Here is a 22377-nt window from a genome sequence, read left to right on the forward strand (position 1 = left end):
GAGCGAGATGAAGCCGATCAGACGCACCCTCCACTGCACTGGGTACACTTACGTCACTATCACTGCGCTTACCTTTTAAAGTTTGCATCTGACGTTCCATCCTTTGAAGTGCAGCCTTAAGATCTGCAATTTCCTTTTCTGGATTTGCAGTCTTGGTAGTAGCCGAGGAAGTAATTACATGTTTAGGGTTAGGTGATATATTAATAGGCTCGCTAGAACGAGACCGACTTACGCTTCTGGAGGAAACCTTCCTAGCCCTATCCATTTCCAATTTTCTTAAATAGGAATTCAAATTCTTCCACTCTTCCTCATTCAAACCTACACATTCATTACAGGTGTTAGATACAGAGCATTCATTCTGTCTACACCCCTTACAAACTGTGTGAGGGTCTACCGAAGCTTTCGGTAGCCTCACCATATATCCCTCATTCACACTGTCTTCTAACCGAAAAGCTAGAGTCCGACATTATAAGAAAAATCCAAAATCAAGTCCAAATAACAGTCCACGAAAGAGTATGCCCAACCAAAGATCCAATACGTCACCAAAAAGACCGGCTTAGAAGATCAATAGCCATGAAAAACTCGAAAATCAAATCAGGAGGAACAACAACAATGTTGATGTCCCGGCCGATAGAGAAAATCTGTCTTAGAAAACGGGAATGGTTCCTATTCCCGCCACCCAGCGGCGGGGCGGTAGATCACCTGACCTACCTGTAGAGTGTGCCGCGAAATTCGAATTTCTATCGGGGACGACGGAGTCTATAGCTAAGTATATATCTGACAGGGAAGTTGAATGTATACAAAAATATTATAAAGATACAAAGAACACATTATAGGACCTAGCAGTGGCTTAAATCATATAACAAGCTCTCTTTATCACACAAAACCTTCAGAGCATGTTACCATCTTCATTTAATCAAAAGGAAGGACAGTGAGAGTAAAAGTAGGCTCAACGATTTACCCAAAAATCAGCAAAACGGTATATGTATTGCATTAATTCTTTTGTTAAGGCAGTACAGTGCACACTTATGGTCACCGTCTAAACAGATGATGACTTTTGATCGTATGAAAATAAAATTTAATTCTTTTATAAATCTACATACATCATTTTAATATGTCCCACAAGAAAAGATGTTCCGCTGATCTTGTTTTGCTGCTTTATTTTCTTTTTAATGCCATATTTGATGTCACTGTTTCTTGATACTCTCTGACAACTTCAGTTATGTGTTCCATGTTTTTAGTCTTCTGAATAGCTCTTCTTCAATCATTCACAATTAAATCAGCCTACAGCAAAGGTGACAAGGGGAAGAAGACGCATTGGGAGGAATTGAATAAGACTTAACAAGGTGGAGGGAAAAGAAAAAATATTCAGGATAACTAAGTTGAGGAAAGATGGAAAATATGTGAAAGGAGCAAAGATATCAAATGTGGAGATGGAGAAATTAGAGTTGTTAATAAAGGGGTATTTAAATGAGTGAGGCAGTATTTGAAAAAACTGCGTAAAAAAATTACCAGGACACTGGCGTAATTACAGGACCAATAGAGAATATAACAGCTAAAGATATTATAAAAGGCTCTGGGATAGATGACAAACAATACACCTTAGGACCATCTAGAATATCAAGTGACTTAATAAACTCAGCATGAAAGCCAATCATCTATAAGCTTACTAGAATGCATGAAAACCTGATAGAGTGGTAAGAGAGCCTTACCGTAATTTCATACAATGGTAAATTGGAAGCATTGCTGAGGGGAAATTACAATGCAACGGAATAAGAATAATTTAGAATCTTATGAAATTCTGGAAAGGTACTAGAGGAAAGGCTGAGAAAAACAACTTAAAATGACAATTAATGTTTTGGCTCTATGCTGGGAAGATCAACGAAATTAGCAATCTGTGTAATGAGGAAACTACAGGAAAAGAACCATGCAACACAAAGGAGATAAATACCACATATTTGTGGAACTTAAAAAGTCATTTGACTGACTACCAAGAATCACAATTTTTACAATTGTATTTTTCCTAAATACACAAACCTGATATCCTTTACATTAGGAATTACTTTCAGCAAAGGCTGGAAAATGGCAGCTGAACTTTCAAACAAGGTACTTACGCAGTTAACTACCATCCAGTAGTAGGGAGTCCCGTCCCGACCAGATGTAGACATTCCAATTTGCTTTAAGCCCAGGTATCAGATTGAGGGGTGGCATGAGGTGGGCATTGTAAAGGACGTCAGGTTTGTATACTAATAGTTAGGAAAAGTACAATTTACTTTTAAAAATTGTGATTTGTTCCTACACAGCATACAAACCCTTGGTCCTTTACATTAGGAAGCTCACTGATTGGAGGGAGGAATCTGAGTGAGTCTCTATGAACTGACTGGTGTTAACTGCAACTGAATTTCTTCCCTAGTTGAGGAGCGAGGAAGGAAATCAAGCCTTTGACTATTTGATCGGAGTACAGGAACTGCGGGATCAAAAGTCAAACTTCTGGGTCATTCCATATGAGGGAGGTAAATGTAGCCACAAATGAAAGGGCAAAAAGAATCATTAATGTCGGAGACTATAAGGCAATTACAAGTATTGGGTTTGTCTTAGGTCAAAAACTTTCTTGCTAGGGGAGGGAGAGGATATATGCTTCTACAATCTAATCAAAGAACACAGAATGGATGCTTGAAGAATAGTTTTATCTACACCGGCTGCCAGTTCCAGCATGTGACGGCTCATCCACTCTCTGCCCAAAAGAAAAGAGTAAGATGAAAGGAGAAGGAGAACCAGTCACTTTCATTCATGCTCGTATTCATACCATACATCAAAGGCAAGATGCAACCTTGTCCTGTTAAAGAAGTTGGGTAAGCTACACAACTTGTTGAGCATTCACCACAGGTCCCAAGGAAAAAGTGTCAAAGGACTTGTGAGCTATATCCCAAAGGTAGAAAGAGCTAAATGTGGCCTGTTGTGACCATACCCCCGCTTTCAGTACCTGAGGAACCAACAGGTTCTTGCGGAATGCGACGGAAGGAGATATTGCCTCTGACTTTGTGAGTTCTCGGAAGAAAGGTACCGGTGTTGTCTCTGCCTTCGGTGAAGTACAATTTCATGATCATCTCATGAAGCCAGAAAGAAGTAGTGTACTTGGACACTTCTTTCTTGGGCATGCCAGTGCTTACAAAGAGTCATTGACACTCAGGTCAGAGATGTCAAGTCCTCTTCAGATAGCACCGTAGCACTTTAATGAGACAAAGTAGCGTCTCATCTGTATCGTTACCAACAAAGTCCTCTAAGGAGGGGATCATAAAGGACTCTAACCTATTGTCAGGGATTGATGGGTTTTGAGTCTTCGCTACAAAGTCCGGGACGAAATCGTGCGTAACCGATCCACATCCCCTTAAGTGTTTAACATTGAAGGAAAGACCGTGTAGTTCTCCAACCCTCTCTGTCGATGCCAGGGCAAGCAGAAAACTGGTCTCGAGGGTCAGATCCCTGTCTGACAACTCTCATAAAGGCTCATATTGTTCACAAATCAGGCTCCTCAAGACAAGAGGAACATCCCACTCAGGAGGCCTGAGATCCTTGGGTGGGCAAGACCTTTTGAAGCTTCTCATGAGCATTGATATTTCTGAAGAAAAAGTAATATCTACACCCTTCAGCTTCAAGACTAGGCCTAGTACAGACCTACAGCCTTTCACAGCTGAAACTGAGAGAAGCTTCTCTCAGTGAAGAAAGACTAGGAAGTCCACGATCTGCTGAATAGTAGCTCTGACCAGAGAAAAACCCCATCTACAACACCAACCTCAGAAGATGGCCCACTTTCCCTGGTATACTGCTGCGGAGGACTGTCTGAGGTATCCTGCCATCCCTGTTGTTGCTCTGCAAGAAAAGCCTTTCACTTGAAAGAGATGGTAGATAACCTCCAACCATGAAGACACAGGGACTGCACTGCCATGTGGTACTGCTCTTGACATAGAAGGTTGGCGAAACAAAAAATTTTGAGGTTATTGTTGATTATATATCAGTTTAGTCAGTTATTTCATTTTTATTGTTATTATTATTTTCTGCATTGGTGAAATGTGGTTGATGTGCAATGTATGGGGAACAAGTGTTTGATTTTAGACAATGTCTTGATGTTTTTAAGTTGTGTTCTGACGACATACAAGACAGCGTCAGGTGGAAAGGTAAACAATAACAAAGTGTGGAGAAGGAGACAAGTGCAAGGGTTGTTTGGTCGGTAGGAGAGAGCTCTCTGTCTGATAGGAGTTTTAGGTTGTAAGTCTTCTTGTGGTGTTGTTCAATGGTTTAAACTGGAGTATACTGGGACCGGAGAACATGGACCGGTGGGTAGATTGCACATTTGTGTTCAAAAGGAAAGATTAGGCAAGGAAAATATTAAAAATTGTTGGATTACACCTGGGGTAAATATTAAGACCATTTTTGTTTGTGCTGGTCATAGCTGTGCTAAGTGAAGAGATCAGAAATGAATAGCTATGGGAGTTGTTGTACGCCGATGATCTGGTGATTACCGCCGAAAATGAGGAACGCCTACAGAGAGGGGTTGGAGAGTGGCAGGAGTCTTTAGAGAGGGGTGGCCTAAAGTTGGATGTGAATAAAACAGAAGTTTTGGTGAGTAGCAGGGAAGATGGGGGCAGAACAGAAACACAAGAACGAAGAAGCTTGATTATAAAACGGTGGAAAAGTTTAAATACTTAGGATCTACTTTAAGCCAAGAGGGATTGTAAAAAATATGGGAGTTAGTGGATCTACTACCAACTCTACGGCCTCCTTCTGCAAAAGGAACGAAACTTCTCTCAACAGGGCAATAAATCTTTCTGCATTTCCCTAGTAGGCTGTCAAAGTTATCAGAGAGCTGGAAAAGGGTGGAACACTCGAAAGGAATGTCGTAGCCTTCTCTCAACACTTTTATGATTCAAGATTCTGTCCCTCTTACTTCCCAGTTCATCCAAAACTGGCAGAGCCATACTCCTACAGGTGCATGGAGGACTGCCCCCTCACTTCTTAGTGGGGATTTTGGAGGAGGATGCCTAATGGTTTGAGGAATGAAGCATACTCTTCCCCTTCCTCTAAGAAAAGACCTAGAGACTCCCCTGAAAAAAAAGAGCTGAGTGTGCATGGAAGGAGGACATGAGCTAGGAGTGGAATCACAAGGTTGCTTGGTTTAATGAGAAAGAAGGTCCTATGTTGATTCTTCTGAAGGTCAGAAGCAACTGAAATCCCTGTATCCTCCAAAAAAAAGGTGTTTACCATCAAGAGGAGAGTAAAGATGGGTGGCCCTCTGTGTCCGAGACACTCCTTTGTTGGTGAAAGAACACAAAAAGTTTTCTCTTTTTAAGAATACCCAACAAAAAGAGAGGCCAATTTCAGAGAACCGTCCCTGATATCTTTATCCAGGTAGGAAATTACTCCTGAAAGGTCCCTACGAGTCCCCCACCAACACCGAACATTTCTTGATTTTGTGGCCCAATGCTCCAATCAAGGAAGCTCACTACTTCGAACACACAGAAAATCTTCTTGATGAGGTGGTCTAATTCCGACAATGGAAACATTATTTTGGCCGAGTTGTAGGTCGACCTTCTTGTGGAGCATGAGTCCACAAAAGTCTCCCTGGGCGGAGGCCAACACACCCAAAAAGAAAGCCTCTCCAATCTCATAACAAAGATGTCTTCTAGTCAAAAGATGTGACAGAAGAAGATTAAAGTTAACCTTTCCCTGTTCCCTCTTCTGCGAAAGCCAAAGGTTAACTTCCTTCAATATCTTTCAAGAAGATAAAGTGAGAACTAGCTTAGGCAACATAGAAGAATCTACTTCATTATCTCTCATGTATAAAAAGTCTGGTGAAGTTGGAACTGCTGGTGAGGAGGAATCAGAGAAATTCGCTAGAAAATAGCAAAGCGACTTGTAGGCTGTAGGAGGAGTCTCCTCACCTCCTTCTTCTGCTGAAGAACAAGAGACAAGGCTGCTTGTGGCTGAACAAGCATAGTATGCTTCATGAAGCCTAAAATGCTGTCCAGCTTACTCAGTATGGCTGCAATATAAATGGATCAATGACAGCTGTATTTTGCAACACTTGTAGGGAAATCAGCTCCAACAACTCGACTCGCTCATGGAAAGACGAGACACTTCCTTACAGCCGCCTTTCCAATGGAGCTCTGTCGTGACCTGGTTTTTAACAACAGGACTCACTGTCTGTGGGTAAACCCCACTGATGTCCCTTGGGCTATCAGTATCCCTCCTCCTAGGTGCTGGGGAGTTTGACAAGGACCTGTGCCAAGGAAGTGAGGGAGTCAAGCAAAGCAGCAAGTGGTAAAATTCAAGGGCTAGTAACAGGAGAGAAAAAATAAAAAACTAGGACAGTGTTATCCGATCTAGGTGCCCATGTATAACAAGAAGACAACTTGAGCACCTGTGTAGCTTACAATATTGAGCGCTTGGGCACCACTGGGCACTACTAGGCGCCACTGAGAGCTACTAGGAACCACTGGGCACTAAAGCATCTCGGGCCCAACTAGGCACTCAGTTACCTATATGATAAATGCATGACATAATCTTATGTCAAACATAGGACTAAAGACAGTCTAGTGCATAAAATCAGCGATTTATGATTCCATAATGGGCCAAGTTTTGGTTATCGGCACCATAATGTGCTGATAATAGAGTTATGGTGCCATAACATACCTAAAAGAGGCACCATTAACTGGTTATGCTGCTTTGCTGATGCCAGCCGAGCTTAGACCAGAACACAGCCGTTATGTAGCTAGACTGACGACATAATACTTTTGATGTCAAAGTAATTAGCTTGCCTGGCACCAAATTATACAGGCAGTCCCCGGTTATCAGCGGGAGAGCGGAACCCCCTCTGATAACCGGGGACTGCCTGTATAATTCAGTGCCAGGTAAGCTAATAACTTTGACATCAAAAGTACTATGTCGTCAGTCTAGCTACATAACGGCTGTGTTCTGATCCAAGCTCAGCAGGCACTGCTAAAGCAACATTGCTTTGTTCCCTTAATCAGTTTCAAGCACAGCCCTCTATAGGGATGTTCTCTCTGTAGTGGGCCCTTGTATGTTTTCAGTGAAAGTTGCTTCCTACATAATTAATGATAATTCTATTCTTGCTATTACTAGGATCTCAATGGACCACCCTCCGAAAGCCCATCATAACTAATTCTCTTCTGCTACATTATACCGTTTCCCTTAAACAATTTTGGAGAGGAAAGATTGATAAGCATTTAAATTCATTGCAGTTTTGTTGCTGTAGCGAATACGCTATAAAGCACAAGTGGTGAAAAAACTTATATCAGAACTTTATAACTATAATTACTAATGCAAAAACGCCCTGCCGATTTAAAATTCAGCCCGACAAGCCAATGTTAACATATTATAGTCTGACACCTGTCAAAGAGCAGTTAACCAATTAACTGCAATTTTGCTGTGAATGTGAACTACTGATGTACTACTTCAGTAAAAAACAACAAAACAAGGAAAAATCTCATCCTGAAGCTTTCGGCTGAAGCTGCTCCACTTTCGGTTTGTATACCAAAGTCTAGTAAATAATGAAATTTGAATCTATACTGCTGTGAAATAACAGAAACTATAGCTATGTAATTACTGGGTAAGTTGCATAATTAAACAAGCTACATATGGAATTAAAAAGATGAAGATCTGTAAGAAGATTGAGGAAAACATGAAGGCAGGGGATGGATGGGGAGTTGAGGCAGGAAAAGCACAGGTCATTGAAAAGTGAAGAGAACTCTAAGATTGTGAGGAACATGATGAGAATGCATGAGAACACTGGTAAGAAAAGCAGTAGACATGGCAGTAGCAATAAGCAGGAAGTTTGGCTAACAGAGCTCTATACTTAACTCTTAAATACATACCTTAGAAATACCAAAAGCAATAACCAATCATTTTCAATATCTCATACAGAAGACAACTAAATATCAGTGACAGGAAAGCAGGTCACCGTGAAACAAATTAAGAGAAGTTTTAAAAGCATTAACAATAGCTGAAGTTTAAAGCAAAGAGATTATAGTTTGAAGCTAGCTTGTTGAAAGAAAAACTTTTACAAGACTGCCATGGTTGGAGAGTAGTAGTCATAAAAGTATTCAATTAAAAGTTAGTTACCTCATGGATAACGGAATAGTTCTCAAGAACTGGCGTTGGAGGTGGAGGAAGAGATGATGGGGGAAGCGGAGGTGGTGGAATGACCTGGCTACTGTCAATCAAAACTCTATGTCCTGTAAAAAAAAATTTTAACTTTGATTATAACTTATATTAACCCAGTACTTGTATTTAATACTTCTAAAAATATGTTACTGCGCACAGATAGAGACTGACTTACATATAGTACAGTAATACTAGGCCATTTGAGTTGTGCAAATTCACAATAGCGCAAACTTGTCACTGGAACCTAACTAATTATCATACAGGAGTTTTTCACAAACACACAAGCGCTCTCTCTCTCTCTCTCTCTCTTCTCTCTCTCTCTCTCTCTCTCTCTCTCTTACTGAAATGAAAGAATGTTCATGGTACATGTACTTCTAGTGTGAATGGGACGGGACAGGTAAATTACCATTCATGTAGGGGTAGAGAAGCTGTAAAGTAATAGTCCACCGATGGAGACCTTGTAAGTTATAAGTACAGTTAGGTAGAAACAGTAAGGATATGTATGTTTATTAATGTTTTCAAAATATTTTATAGATATTTATTAGTTAATTATAATAATAATAAAATAAAATTAATAAATAATTATAATAATAATAATAATAATAATAATATAATAATAATAATAATAATGGATAACGATACCAGATGGGAATAACAAAATATATAGATGAGACAGGATACAAATACCTGGGAATAATAGGAGAGGATATAAAACACCAAGAGATGAAGGACATAATCAGAAAAGAATACAGTGGACCCCCCTTATTCGCATTCTCCGGATTCACGGAGAAATCCGCGAATCCGGAGAACGCGAATACGGGGGGAATGCAGGAACGTTTCCCTGCATTATTCGCGGAAAATTCATGCATTCACGGTATTTTTCTATGAGAAATATCCACAGATTCCTGTTTTTTTTATCAATTTCATCATAAAATGCACTTTTTGTGATAAAACTATTAAAATAAAGTATCAAAATTTTTAGTGTTTTTTTTTTAGTTTTAACTAACAAAATAGGCTGTTTTTAGCTTTTTTATAGGGGTTCCAAACATTCGCGGATTCTAACTATTCAGGGGGGGGTCTGGTACGCATCCCCCGCGAATACGGGGGGACCATTGTATATGCAGATTTAAGGCCATATTCAAGTCAAAACTCAATGCTGGAAATATGATGAAAGCCATAAACACATGGGCAATACCAGCAATCAGATGCTACGCAGGAGAAGTGAAGTGGAGATACAATGCAAGAGTAGTGGAGTGGACGAAGGCTGAACTCCTCAGCATAGACCAGAAAACTAGGAAGCACATGACAATACACAAAGCACTACACCCAACAGCAAATACCGACAGACTATGACAAAAGAAATGAGGGATAGGACTACTAAGCATAGAGGACAGCATTAACATTGAGAGCAGAGCACTGGGGCAATACAGTAGTGCCTCAGGTTACGAAATTAATCCGTTTCAAAGCAGCCTTCGTAATTTGATTTTTTCGTATCTAGAACTATGTTTTACATATAAATTGCCTAATTCGTTCCAAGCCCTACAAAAACACCACAATAAATTTTATTTCTGGTGTCGACCTGTGTCGCCCTATAAAAATTCCCTGTTATTCATTTTTCCCAGTATAAATAGCTCTTACGTATACCAGAGAAAAAAGCTAACAAAGTTATGCTGAGGTTACTACCCCCAGCGCGATCACCCAAGGGGTGTCGCTATAGAATAGGGGCGCTGTGTTACCACAGACCACAGGGTTTCTGCCATTTAGATGATTCCCTGTCAAAATCCTTCTCTTTTGGTGTGATTCGTTACAACGGAATCCCACTACTCTTCCCCACTCGCCACTATTACTACTACCCCAGCGCCAACTTTCATTCCTGTTAAGAGCCGTGCGCTGTAAACAGTGATTTTTTTTTTTTTTTTTTTTTTGAGCTGTGCTATTCTTTGCATTATTGCAACAATTTCACCAATATGAGGGCCCAATCTTCTGCTGCTTTGAAGTTGAGTACCCCAATTGGGTTTTTTATCATAAATAAGTGATATTAATTATGCTATCAGTCCAGGCCCCTCGAGATATAAGTTGAGGAGGCCGGCGACTGGTCAGCCATTTTGTGCGTCGGCATAGCATCAACAAATTACGCACGGCATATTTAAAGTTAATATTTAAAGTTAATATATAGGCTTAGCTTTGCTTACGAGATTATCAGAAAGTGATATTTCCGTTAAAACAGATATTAGTTACATTTCATAGTAATTTGACTTATAATTTAATACAACAATGTCTCGGTGCTAGTGAGTATTCTCGTATCTAGCCTAGTCTCATTACGGTAACCATATTTGATCCTTAACGGATACATGAATTATTACACCTATTAGCTTAATCAATTAAGCCTAGTAACCTTAATTTCATGTTTCTCGTGATTTTGAGTTAGGTCTGTATATGACCTTACTAATACGATCGGGAAAATTACCAATTTACGAATGTGAAATTAAGTGATAATGTAGGTTACGTAGATTAGTACTAGTTATTGAGTGATAATTTCTATACATTGTGATATATTGTTGTATTTAGATCAATAAATATCCAAAGTAACAGTATTTTTTAGTGCATGGCCTACCTGGATAACCTCTTGACCGGGTTGGACCACTTTCGATCGCGACGAGCCACGGCCAGTCAGCGAAAGTTTTGGGCTACGTAGCCTAAAAGTGGTTCTATCTTGGATCAGGGGTAGAGCCAAACAACATAAAACTGTTATTTGTAAACCTCTAAATCTCAGAGATTCTAATCACTGTGATTGGAGGCAAGGTAATATGATAATAATACTTGAAGTTCGGCATGTTGGCAAGTAGTGGTTCGCCACGTCTTGTCCTCGACACCGACGAAGTTCGGTGTTCGGTATTGCCGGAATTCAGACTGAATAATTCATAACTTTGGCAATTATAGTGGTTCGCCACGTTTTTCTGACTTCGATGATGTTCGATGTTCGGCGTTGCCAGAATTCAGTCTGAATAATTCCTAACTTGGCAATTATAGTGGTACGCCACATCTTTTCTCCGACACCGGCGAAGCTCGAGTGTCGGAATTAACATGCTAAATGGAAATTTCAATCTATACTATTGTGCTTGAAAAATTTGTCAGTCTTATTACATAGATCGGTAACGAAATACTTCACGAAGTATTTCGCCGACAAATTCATGAAATGTATAAATACTATAAGTATTACTAGACTAAGCTTGTTAGTAGTAAATTTACTAGTATTAAGTCGTTAACGGAATACTCGGCAAAGGAGTATTCCCCGACAACCTCGATAAGCATATATTTAATATAAGCATTATTAGACTAAGCTAATATTATAAGATAGTCGATACCGGAATACTTCAGCAACGAAGTATTTCTCGACAATCTAGTTAAGAACATCTGGAAAAATTAAGGCATATATACGTCGACACGGAATATTTCGGGAACGAAATATTCCGCTTACAAAGCTTACGAGTTTTATGATCTGATTATTAATAATTACTATTCAGTCGACAATGGAATAGTTCGGTTCGCCGAAATGTTTCGGCCACGAAATACTTTGCCAATAAATAAAATGCATGATTTTTCTAGAAAATACCTGTCCTGTATCCCTAAAAACTAAATATTTCGGCTACGAAATATTTCGTCGATGGTCTAACAATAAACCATCAAAAGGAAGATTACTCATTGAGTCTTTCGCATTACAGGTGGTCCGTTGCCAGGCTGAGGGATGCCACGTGTCACTAGGCAACGACTATGGCCACGTAGTATGTCGTTCGCACTCCAATTGTGCGGTAGCCTTGGATGACTACGTGGCCTGGCACCCGGATGCTTGTACCGTCTGTTACGAGCTTGTTTCGTTGTTGACTGATGAACAGGTAAGGATGTTACAGAATTATCTTATATACTAAGAATATAGTAAGGTAATTTGCATATTGTTCTGGTCCGCCACTAAAACAAAGATTGCCTTACAGGCGGACAAGTCTATCGTCCATGGCGCGAGGGCGTCCCTACGCAAGTGGGTGGCGGGGTTCGGCAGAAACGCACCAAAAGGCCGGCCCCATGTTTTGGATGCTGGCCTTTTCAAGATGATCTTTCCAGGCGCCACCTTCACAACTGCGGTGCCCAGGGACGTTGCCGAACCCCTCATTGAAGCTATCCGCATTGAGACGACGGCCGCTTTAGGGGAGAAGCAGGACTTTACGGAGGAAGTGGCGGCGATAGACCTCAACGTCGAGCCGATGGTCACGGAGGACCAGGTAGGTGGGGAGGTAAGTGGGGCGAGTTCCCATCCTTCTCCTTCTCCTTCCCTTTCTTCAACTCCATCCTTTAAGAGTTTTTCGAAACCCGTTAAAGAACAAGGAATGCCGTTGGTTATTCCTAAAGTCAAGAAGACTTTAAAAAAGAAAAGCAACTCTGTTCCGCCAGCGGCAAATGAGTCGTCTTCGGTGTCACAACCGTCGACATCATCTGTCATTCAGCCTGCTGCCACAAATCCTTCCCCTACCGAAGGTACAGGGTCAGTCCCAAGGGCGGCGGAACAGTTCTTCGACCCTGAATCCTTCACTAACCAGCTGTTAGCTAGGATTAGTGGAGTAGTAGATCAGAGGATAGATGCACGCCTCAGATCAACACCGAACATCTCAAACCAGGCTCTCTCGTCATTGACTGAGAGAATCAAGCCCATTGAGGAGATGCTCTCAGGCCTCTTTAGATCCGGAACACCAGCTCTATCAATGATGGTTCCGGATACTTCAAAGCTTCCCCCCTTCGATAAGGAAAACCCTTGGAGGTTGGCCTTAAATGCTCCCTTCGTAGAAGGAAAATTGACTATAGAAGGGTGTGGAATAAGACCAATAGAGGACTACGAGCTATTCCCAGCCGGTATGAAGTTTCCGTTCCCGGGCTTTGTCAGACTAGCACAACATGCGCTAGTCAGAATAGACAAAGTACCAAAGGAAACAGTGATCTTTCCCAGGAAACAGGCCCAAGCTGTCTGGGTCCGTTTCCTAACAGAACTGAATTGTGTCAATACCAAATTGACACCGCACAAGGGAAAGTATACAATGTTTGTTACCCCAGATGGTCTTCCGTCACCATGTACAACCAAGGTGGCGGAATTGTCATTGCAAGCAATCTATGATGACAAACCAGTCCCAGCCCTGAGGGAAACAGAACCAACATCTTTGCTCTTGCCCTCAGGAGCAGACATTTGGGTAAATGCTCCGGCAACGTTCACGGCTGGTAAACTAGAACCGGATTGTGCTTCGGACTTGTTCTCCGAATGACTACCCAAACTCCCCGGACATTTGATCAAGGGTGAATTTGAGGCAAGGACAAAGTTAGCCAGGACTATCAAACTCCGTCACCTCGGCGGAGTGCTAGCCCAACATTACGAAGACGACAGTCCTTCGTGTCTTAACGAAAAGTCTTTTACAGACTCTTCAATCAGACCTGACTGAGTTCGCAAGTGCAAGAAGGGCTTGTAGGAAACATGTTTTGGCTGAAGCTACAGTCAAACATGAACCCAATACGCTCATTAGATCATCCATTTGGGGAGAAAACCTCTTCCCCAAAGAGGAGATAAATTCCATATTGCACGAAGCAGCTAGGGTTAACCAAAGTCTGAGAGTGAGGTGGGGTCTTCCTACGAAATGCCAATTTGATGTGTCTCCTCATCAACAAGCACCTAAAAAGAAGGCGAGAAGGTATAACTCTTACCAGACGGCCCGTCCTCATGGATATATGCAGGCAGTGCTGTCCACCTCAAAGGTAACACCACCACAACAATATGTATTGGTTCAGCCATCCTCGGAACCTCAACCTTCGACTTCATCGCAAGTTGTGGCTTCCCCAGCATATAATCCTGCATATGAGACGAGAGGTGCCTTTCGTACATATAGCAGACATGCTGGGAGTAGTCGAGCCAGAAGAGGCTCCAGACTGCGAGGCGGAGTCAAGGGTAGAGGATTCCGAGGAGGTAGAGTAACTAGACCAGATTCCAACCAGTAAAATCTCCCAGGTAGGGGGGAGACTGTACTTGTTCAAAGGTCGATGGACCTTCAGTCCATGGACCCACAGTTTAATATCAAAAGGTCTAGGCTGGAAGTGGGAGAAGGGCCCTCCCCCTACAGTCAACTTCTTTCAAAAAACCAACAGAGGACCTCTTAGAATATACAAAGGATCTTCTTCAGAAACGTGCCATAAGAGGGTGAAGAGCATAAGATTCCAAGCACGATTGTTCAGTGTCCCAAAGAAGGACTTGAACAAAAGACGAGTAATCCCGGACTTGTCTCGGCTGAATTCCTACATTCACTGCGACAAGTTCCATATGCTGACAATTTCACAGGTACGGACCTTACTTCCCCATGGGGCCGTCACCACCTCTATAGATCTTACAGACGCTTACTACCACGTTCCAATAGCCAGAAACTTCTCTCCATACCTAGGATTCAGGCTAGGCAAGAAAGGACGCTTTTAGTAGCCTACCTGGACGATTGGTTATTTTGGGAAGACAACGAAGCAGAAATTCAAGATCAACATCCAAAGTTCTAGAAATTTCTAAAAAATTTCTAGGATTTCAGGTGAATATGGCCAAATCTAACTGACTCCACAAATCCCAGTTTCAATGGTAAGGAATTCAGTGGGACCTGAAGAAACACAAGCTATCTCTGCCACCCAAAAAGGTCAAAGAAATAGTGAAAGATATAAAACGCGTTGTATTAAAACGACGGTCATCTTGAAGGGAACAGGAGAGAATCCTAGGCTCCCTTCAATTTACATCAGTGACAGATGTCTTATTGAAAACCAGATTAAAAGATATCAATCAGGTCTGGAGATCAAGAGCCAGTCTCAAACTCAGAGACAGTTTTAAGAATTCCAGACATTCTGAAAAAGAGACTTGTTCCATGGACCAAAACAACAGAACCTATACCAAATCAGTTCACATTCAATTTCCTCCCCCATCTTTGATCATCCACACAGATGCATCCACGAGTGGCTGGGAGGGATATTCTCCCCTCAAGAAAGTTTGAGGGACATAGTCAGTCACAAACATTCAGTCAATTCCACATAAATGTATTGGAAGTGATGGCAGTGTTCATGACATTGAGAAAATTACAACCTTCCAAGAAGATCCACATTCAAGTTGTATCGGACAGCCTTGCAGTCGTCCATTGCATAAACAGAAGAGGTCCCAAATCCAACAAATTGAATCATGTAATGATAACAATATTCCTATTAGCTGACCTGCTTTGTAGCTCCCAAAATAGACAACAATGCTTTCGCGTTCGATGCAATGTCTCTGAATTGGAACAGGTGGGAAAGGATTTATCTCTTTCCACCAGTGAACCTCCTATTGAAGGTATTTCACAAGCTACAATTATTCAAAGGCCAGTTGGCACTAGTGGCACCCAATTGGCCGAAGAGCAATTGGTACCCACTTATCATGGAGATGAAACTCAAAACTCAAAAGACTCCATCCTCGAAATTAACACAGACAGTACAAACGCAGACTGTGTCAGTTTCCTCAAGAATTCTGAATGCCCTAACTTTATGGACTTCATAAAGTTTGCGGCACAAGATGAAACGAATGTAGATCTGTTAAACGTTCTATTTGTAGAATCGGATAAAATAGATTCTACAATTAGACAATATGACTCAACAGTTAAAAAACTAGCTGTTTTTAAATGGTAACAATGTACAAGAAATGGATAAGAATCTTACAATTTCTTTCTTTAGATCATTACATGAGAAAGGCTTAGCTGCCAGTACTATTACCACAATTAAATCTGCCCTAAGATTTTCAAATAGGTTTCGATATTAATTTATCAGACACATACTTCTCATCTATTCCAAAAGCATGTGCTCGTTTGAGACCGGTCAACCGTCCTCAATCGATATCATGGTTCTTAAATGATGTCCTTAAACTGGCATCATATTTCGATAATGATAACTGTTCTTATGCAGCAATACTAAGAAAAACATTGTTTTTAGTAGCTCTGGCCTCGGGTGCTAGAATATCTGAATTATCAGCACTTTCTAGAAATCCAGGACACGTGGAATTCCTTCAATCTGGGAAAGTTTTACTTTCACCAGATAGACAATTTTTAACAAAGAATGAGGATCCACAGAATAGGTGGACTCCTTGGGAAATTATTCCTCCTCCAGAAGATGAATCATTATGTCCAGTTCATACACTTAAAACATTTATGACCAGAACATCTCAAATAACAACGTGCTCTCTTTTATTAGTGGAAAAGGGGGTACGATAACTTTAAGAGGAATTAGACAACAGATTCTTTATTTATTTATTAAACAAGCCAACCTAGATTCAGTTCCACATGTCCATGATATCCGAGCAGTGACCACCTCAACTAATTATTTTCAAAATATGAAGTTGAAGACCTAAAAAAGTGCACAGGTTGAAAGTCCCCAAAGATGCTCAAGCGCCACTATTTGAAAAAAAAAAAAATTTTTTTTACTGGCCCTTGAATTTTCAATAGTGGCAGCTGGTATTGTGGTGGTTCCTGAAGAACAGGCTGATGGTTCTCCTTAGAAACCTTTGAATAGACTATTCCTTTAACTATCTCCCTCTGCATGACCCTTCTACCTGCATGACTCACTTACACTCCCCACTATACCTTGTTTCCGGACCGGGTGAAACGTTTGTTGTCGATCCCGTTACCGAATTAGTATATGATATTACACATATGTATGTAATTAACATTGCTATTGAGTATTAGTATATTACTTTGATTGGTCTGTATGATACATGTTCGAGATCAATAACTTCATATTTGTACAATTTTGTTATTTTATATGTATTAATATTATGGTTATGCATATATTAAGAAATTATTTCTTACAAATAATAAGTTGAGATATAATACTAAGAGTAAGTTAAGATATAATGTTAAGATTAAATAGTAAAAATATTAATAATTCTTACTCTAAATATCATTAACCTGGTTTTATATATTTTATACTCAAAGCAGCCTTCGTAATTTGATTTTTTCGTATCTAGAACTATGTTTTACATATAAATTGCCTAATTCGTTCCAAGCCCTACAAAAACACCACAATAAATTTTATAATAAAGCTAAATTGACCAATAAACAATGAAATACAACAATTTGGACCATTCAATACCTAACATAACCATGACTGTACCTGTAAATAAAGTGTATTAGTGTATAGGGTACAAGAAATACTATATGCACATGTACATACGTATGTAGTAAAATGTGGAACCTTACCTTTCGAGTGAGGCAATGTTCAAAAGTGACAACAGAGGAGGAGGACAAATGGCAGAAAACACTAACACTTAACTTTACGAAACACATTAACAAATGGCAGAAAACATTAACACTTCTTGATTATCTCCATCTTCGCTCTCCATAGAAAACATCCTCTTCTTTCCGTGAACTTCAGCAACATTCTTGGGACCCATGGCTAATAACGTAAGTCATTAAGTTCACACACAACACGATAAAGTAACTTACAGTACAACGAAAGTGAAATCACTAACACAAATTTATGTTAACAAACGAAATATATGTGAACAAACTAATTCCAGTGCTTACGATAACGCTGCCGCAAAAAATGGCCAAGGAACGCCTTTACATAGAGGCATGATGGGACAGATGCTGACCATTAGGAGAGCAGGATCTTACGGCGGTGACTAGCATCAGGAACCAACGGAAGAGCGGGAGGATGGTGGCGAGTCTACTGAGTTGGCGGCACGCGAGTTTTAAAATTGTTCTCAGCAACCTGAATTGTTTTCGTACACAAAAGCAAAAAAATCTGTCTTTGCTTTTGTAACCTGAATTTTTCGTAAGTAGGGACTTTCGTATATAGAGGTTCTACTGTATCTGAAAACTATCTGAAAACCAGTGAAAACGAGTGGCTAAGAAGTGCATGGGAAGGACAGATAGAAGTAGACAAAGACCCAGAAATATAGACAGGAGAATGACAAACAAAACAGAAGAATGGGACAACAAACCAATGCATGGACAAACATGAGACAGACTAAAGAACTGGTCAGTGATGAAACATGGTAATGGCTACAGAGGGGAGTACTCAAGAAGGAAACAGAAGGAATGCAAACATTGCCACAAGATCAGGCCATAAGAACCAGATGTATTCAAAGAACGATAGATGGAGATAACATCTCACCCATATGCAGGAAGTGCAACGTGAAAAACGAGACCATAAACCACATAGCAAATGAATGTGCAGCACTGGCACAGAACCAGTGCTAAAAGAGGCATGATTCAGTAGCAAACACCCTCCACTAGAGCCTGTGCAAGAAGCATCATCTACCTCGCAGTAATCACTTGTAAGAGCACTAACTTGAGGGAATGATTGAAAACCATCAGGCAAAGATCTTCTGGGACAAATATCAGAGCAGATAGGTGATACGTGCAGATAGACCAGACATGACATTGATTATTGACAAAATCAAGAGGAAAGTATCACTCATCATGGGGCACCAGAGTAGATGAGAAAGAAAGAGAAAAAATTGATGAGTATCAAGATCTGAAAATAGAAATAAGAAGGATGTGAGATATGCCACTGGAAATTGCACTCATAATCATAGGAACACTAGGCACGATCCCAAGATCCCTGAAAAGGAACCTGGAAAAATTAGATGCTGAAGTAACTCCAGGACTATGCTCCTGGAAACAGCACACATAGTAAGAAAAGTGATTGAATCCTAAGGAGGCAGGATGCAACCCAGAACCCCACTAGAGAAACCACCTAGTCGAATAGGATGCAATAGAAAAAAAAATAATAATAACAATAATAATAAATAATACAATGGTACCTACAAAATTCATATGAGATAGAATTTTAAAAAAATAAAATAACCTTTCCATTTCACTATTTTAAGTAAGGACAATGCTTCTCTCTCTCTCTCTCTCTCGCTCCTCAGTCTCTCTCAGGCGACCTCTCTCTCTCTCTTCTTTCTTCTCGTCAGTCTTGCTCTCTCTCTCTCTCTTACTGAGATAAGATCATTGTTATGGTAAATTCATATGTTTATTAATATTTTCAAACATTATTAAGACTGATACAGGCAGTCCTCGGTTATCAGCGGACTCAGTTAATGGCAAAGCGGTTTTATGGGCTTTGTCTAGTGCCATAAAATAATCCATTTGTGGAGCCATAATGCACTGAGTTCCGATCACGGTGCCGATAATAAAGTTATGGCATCTTAACATACCTAATGGGCGCCATTACCCGTTATCGGTGCCATAAATCACCGAGTTTTGGTTAATGGTGGTAATTGCTTATTGGTAACCCACCGAGGACAAATCTCCTGGCCCCCAATAACTGGGGACTGCCTGTAAGATTATTATATAATAAAAATATTATGTAAAAATAATAAAACTGTATTTACAAAATGTGAAGTAAATATCTTTCCTTCATCTTTTAACTCGAAGAGAAGCTCGAAGCCTGAACTGTCAAATAAAGTCAATTTAACCTTTAAACGCTGAGTGGACGTATTTTACGTCGACATTTTTTGTCTCTCGGGTGCCGACTGGACGTATTTTACGTCGACATACAAAAGTTTTTTTTAAAATTCACGGAAAAATACTTATAGGCCTACCAGCCGAAAACTCTTGAATCACGCACCTTGGGGGATGCTGGGAGTTCACAGATAAAGGTGTTGTTTTGTTTACAATCGTTACGCAGGCGCGCAAGCGCGAATTTCTTTCTTGCCGCACTAAAAAGTATTGGTGACACATCTCGGAAATTATTTCGTCACTGACATAAATTTTGTACCATTTTAAATTAGCCGTGACATGGAGTATTATATATGAAAATGTGCGCATTTTTATGTAAAATACAACAAAAAAATACTTATGATTGTAGCTTTTATCAGTTTTGAGATATTTTCATATAAATAATGATAAGTGCCAAAATTTCAACCTTCGGTCAACTTTGACTCTACCGAAATGGTCGAAAAACGCAATTGTAAGCTAAAACTCTTATATTTTAGTAATATTCAATCATTTACCTTCATTTTGCAACAAATTGGAAGTCTCTAGCACAATATTTTGATTTATGGTGAATTTATGAAAAAAAATAACATTTTCCTTACGTCCACGTGGTAACTCTTCCGAAAAAATCATACGCGCGATTGTGGTAATGTTTGCACCATTTTAAATTAGCTGTTACATAAAGTTTTATATATGTAAATGTGCGCAATTTTATGTAGAATACAACAATGAATAATTGAAGGTTGTAGCTTTTCTCATTTTTGAAATATTTGCGTATAAATCACGATAAATAGAAAAAAAACCACGTTCGGTCAACTTTGACTCTACCGAAATTGTCAAAAAACGCAATTGTAAGCTAAAACTCTTACAGTCTAGTAATATTTAGTAATTTATCTTCATCTTGAAACAAATTCGAAGTCTCTAGCACAATATTTAGATTTATGGTGAATTTAAAAAAAAAACTTTCCTCCCCTCCGCGCGCGGATTCCCTGCCGCAAATCTCCGAAATGCGTATGTCGCATTCTCGGAATATTTGCTCTGTTTCATATTAGGCATTTCATAGAGTTTTATATATGAAAATGTGTGCAATTTCATGTAGAATAAAACTAAAAATATTTAAAGGTTGTAACTTTTCTAATTTCCGAAATAATTGCATATAAAAAAAATATATAAAAAAATCGACATTTGGTCAAATTTAACTCATCAGATATGGTCGAAAACTGCAATTGTAAGCTAATACTCTTACAGTATAGTAATATTCAATCATTTGTCTTCATTTTGAAACAAATTGGAAGTCTCTAGGACAATATTTAGATTTATGGTGAATTTTTGAAAAAAATATTTGTTTATGTCCGCGCGTTACGAATTCATGCATCATTTTGTGATAATATTTTCTCTGTGTTGCTTTTATCATTTTACAATGTGTTATATACCAAAATGATCGCAATTTAGTGTAAATTACAACGGAAAAAAAATTAACTCATTACCTTTAACCGTTTTGCGCATAGCGCGATTTGAATACAATTATATATGGAATTTTGTTTTTGCGCTATCATATATCGCATTATTTATATATGATAATGATATTTTTTTCATTTCTGATGGTTGCATACTAAACTTCAGGCAATGACAAAAAAAGGAGCCAAAAATGAACTCTTAATCTTGAAAACTAAGCGCGCTGTGATTTTTTGAAAAAAATATTTTTTCCGCTTCCGTGCTCACTCCGAGACCCCCTCGGCACACGGAAGATGATTTTTAATATACCCCGTCGTCGTTTAAGGGTTAATGTGACAGGTGGGGAGAGTGCTGCCATTTGGAGGTCAGTGAATTATTGTAATTCTCTCTCTTATCTCGTAGTTAGCAGCAGATAATCTTAAATTGATCAAATTTTACTTTCACCGTCTAGAACCATAAATGTGCCGTTCTAAACAACACAGACTCATAACTAAGAGTTGTATTTGTTCAAATAAAAAGCACTGTTTTTATGAAAACAAATTTCAGAACAAAGACAAAGACAAAAAAGAAATTCTTAAAAAGAGGTTGAGAAGACTTCAGAAAATAGACCGGTTGGAAGGGGGAAAGAAGAGAGAAATAGTACATATAATCTTCATACACATACTTTTATCAACCAGTTTTTTTCTTTTTTTAATGGTAATGCACTAACTTTTAAATGTAATTACAGCAACCTTAATTTTATTTAAAAGTTTGCTCAATATATACTCTGGGAGCATGTTTAAGGTCATATTTAGTGTTCTAACTCTGGAAATAGGTATTTATTAGTATTTTTGGGGACCATGCCAAACTTGCGCAAAAATTTGACTTGTGCAAGGGGGTCTGAAACCTAACCTCGCATTAGATCAAGGTATGTATTACTGTACAGTTAGTTCTGCAAAATATGTACTATACCAGAATTAACAATTGTGTGTGCAATAACAAAGTAAATTACACTACAGCACAACCATTACTTTTGACTGCATTTGTATGTTACACATAAATAAAATAGTAATAATGTAATAAAAATTTACACATAAAATCATAATTTCATCTTTCGACCATGACACACACAGCACTGTAAAACAACAAAGTTAAACTTCATATTTAAGATGTAACTCACCCATCCAGAAGTTCTTCACAGCATATGCAAGTCTAAAATCAGGCAATGTGTATATCTCCAAGC

General features: G+C 39.4%; 1 protein-coding gene across 2 annotated transcripts in view; it reads right to left on the bottom strand.

Moving 5' to 3' along the window:
- LOC135220910 (cleavage and polyadenylation specificity factor subunit 1-like) overlaps positions 1–22377 on the bottom strand; it is a gene marked incomplete at its 5' end in the record, with an annotated part of 154257 nt that extends 131880 nt beyond the window's left edge. For both annotated transcript variants that reach the window (XM_064258534.1, XM_064258535.1), the window contains 2 exon segments: positions 8140–8252; positions 22315–22377. In XM_064258534.1, coding sequence (XP_064114604.1) covers positions 8140–8252; positions 22315–22377 — 176 coding nt within the window.

The sequence above is a fragment of the Macrobrachium nipponense genome, chromosome 2 (assembly GCF_015104395.2).
Source record: "Macrobrachium nipponense isolate FS-2020 chromosome 2, ASM1510439v2, whole genome shotgun sequence".
NCBI classification, from domain to species: Eukaryota; Metazoa; Arthropoda; class Malacostraca; order Decapoda; family Palaemonidae; genus Macrobrachium; species Macrobrachium nipponense.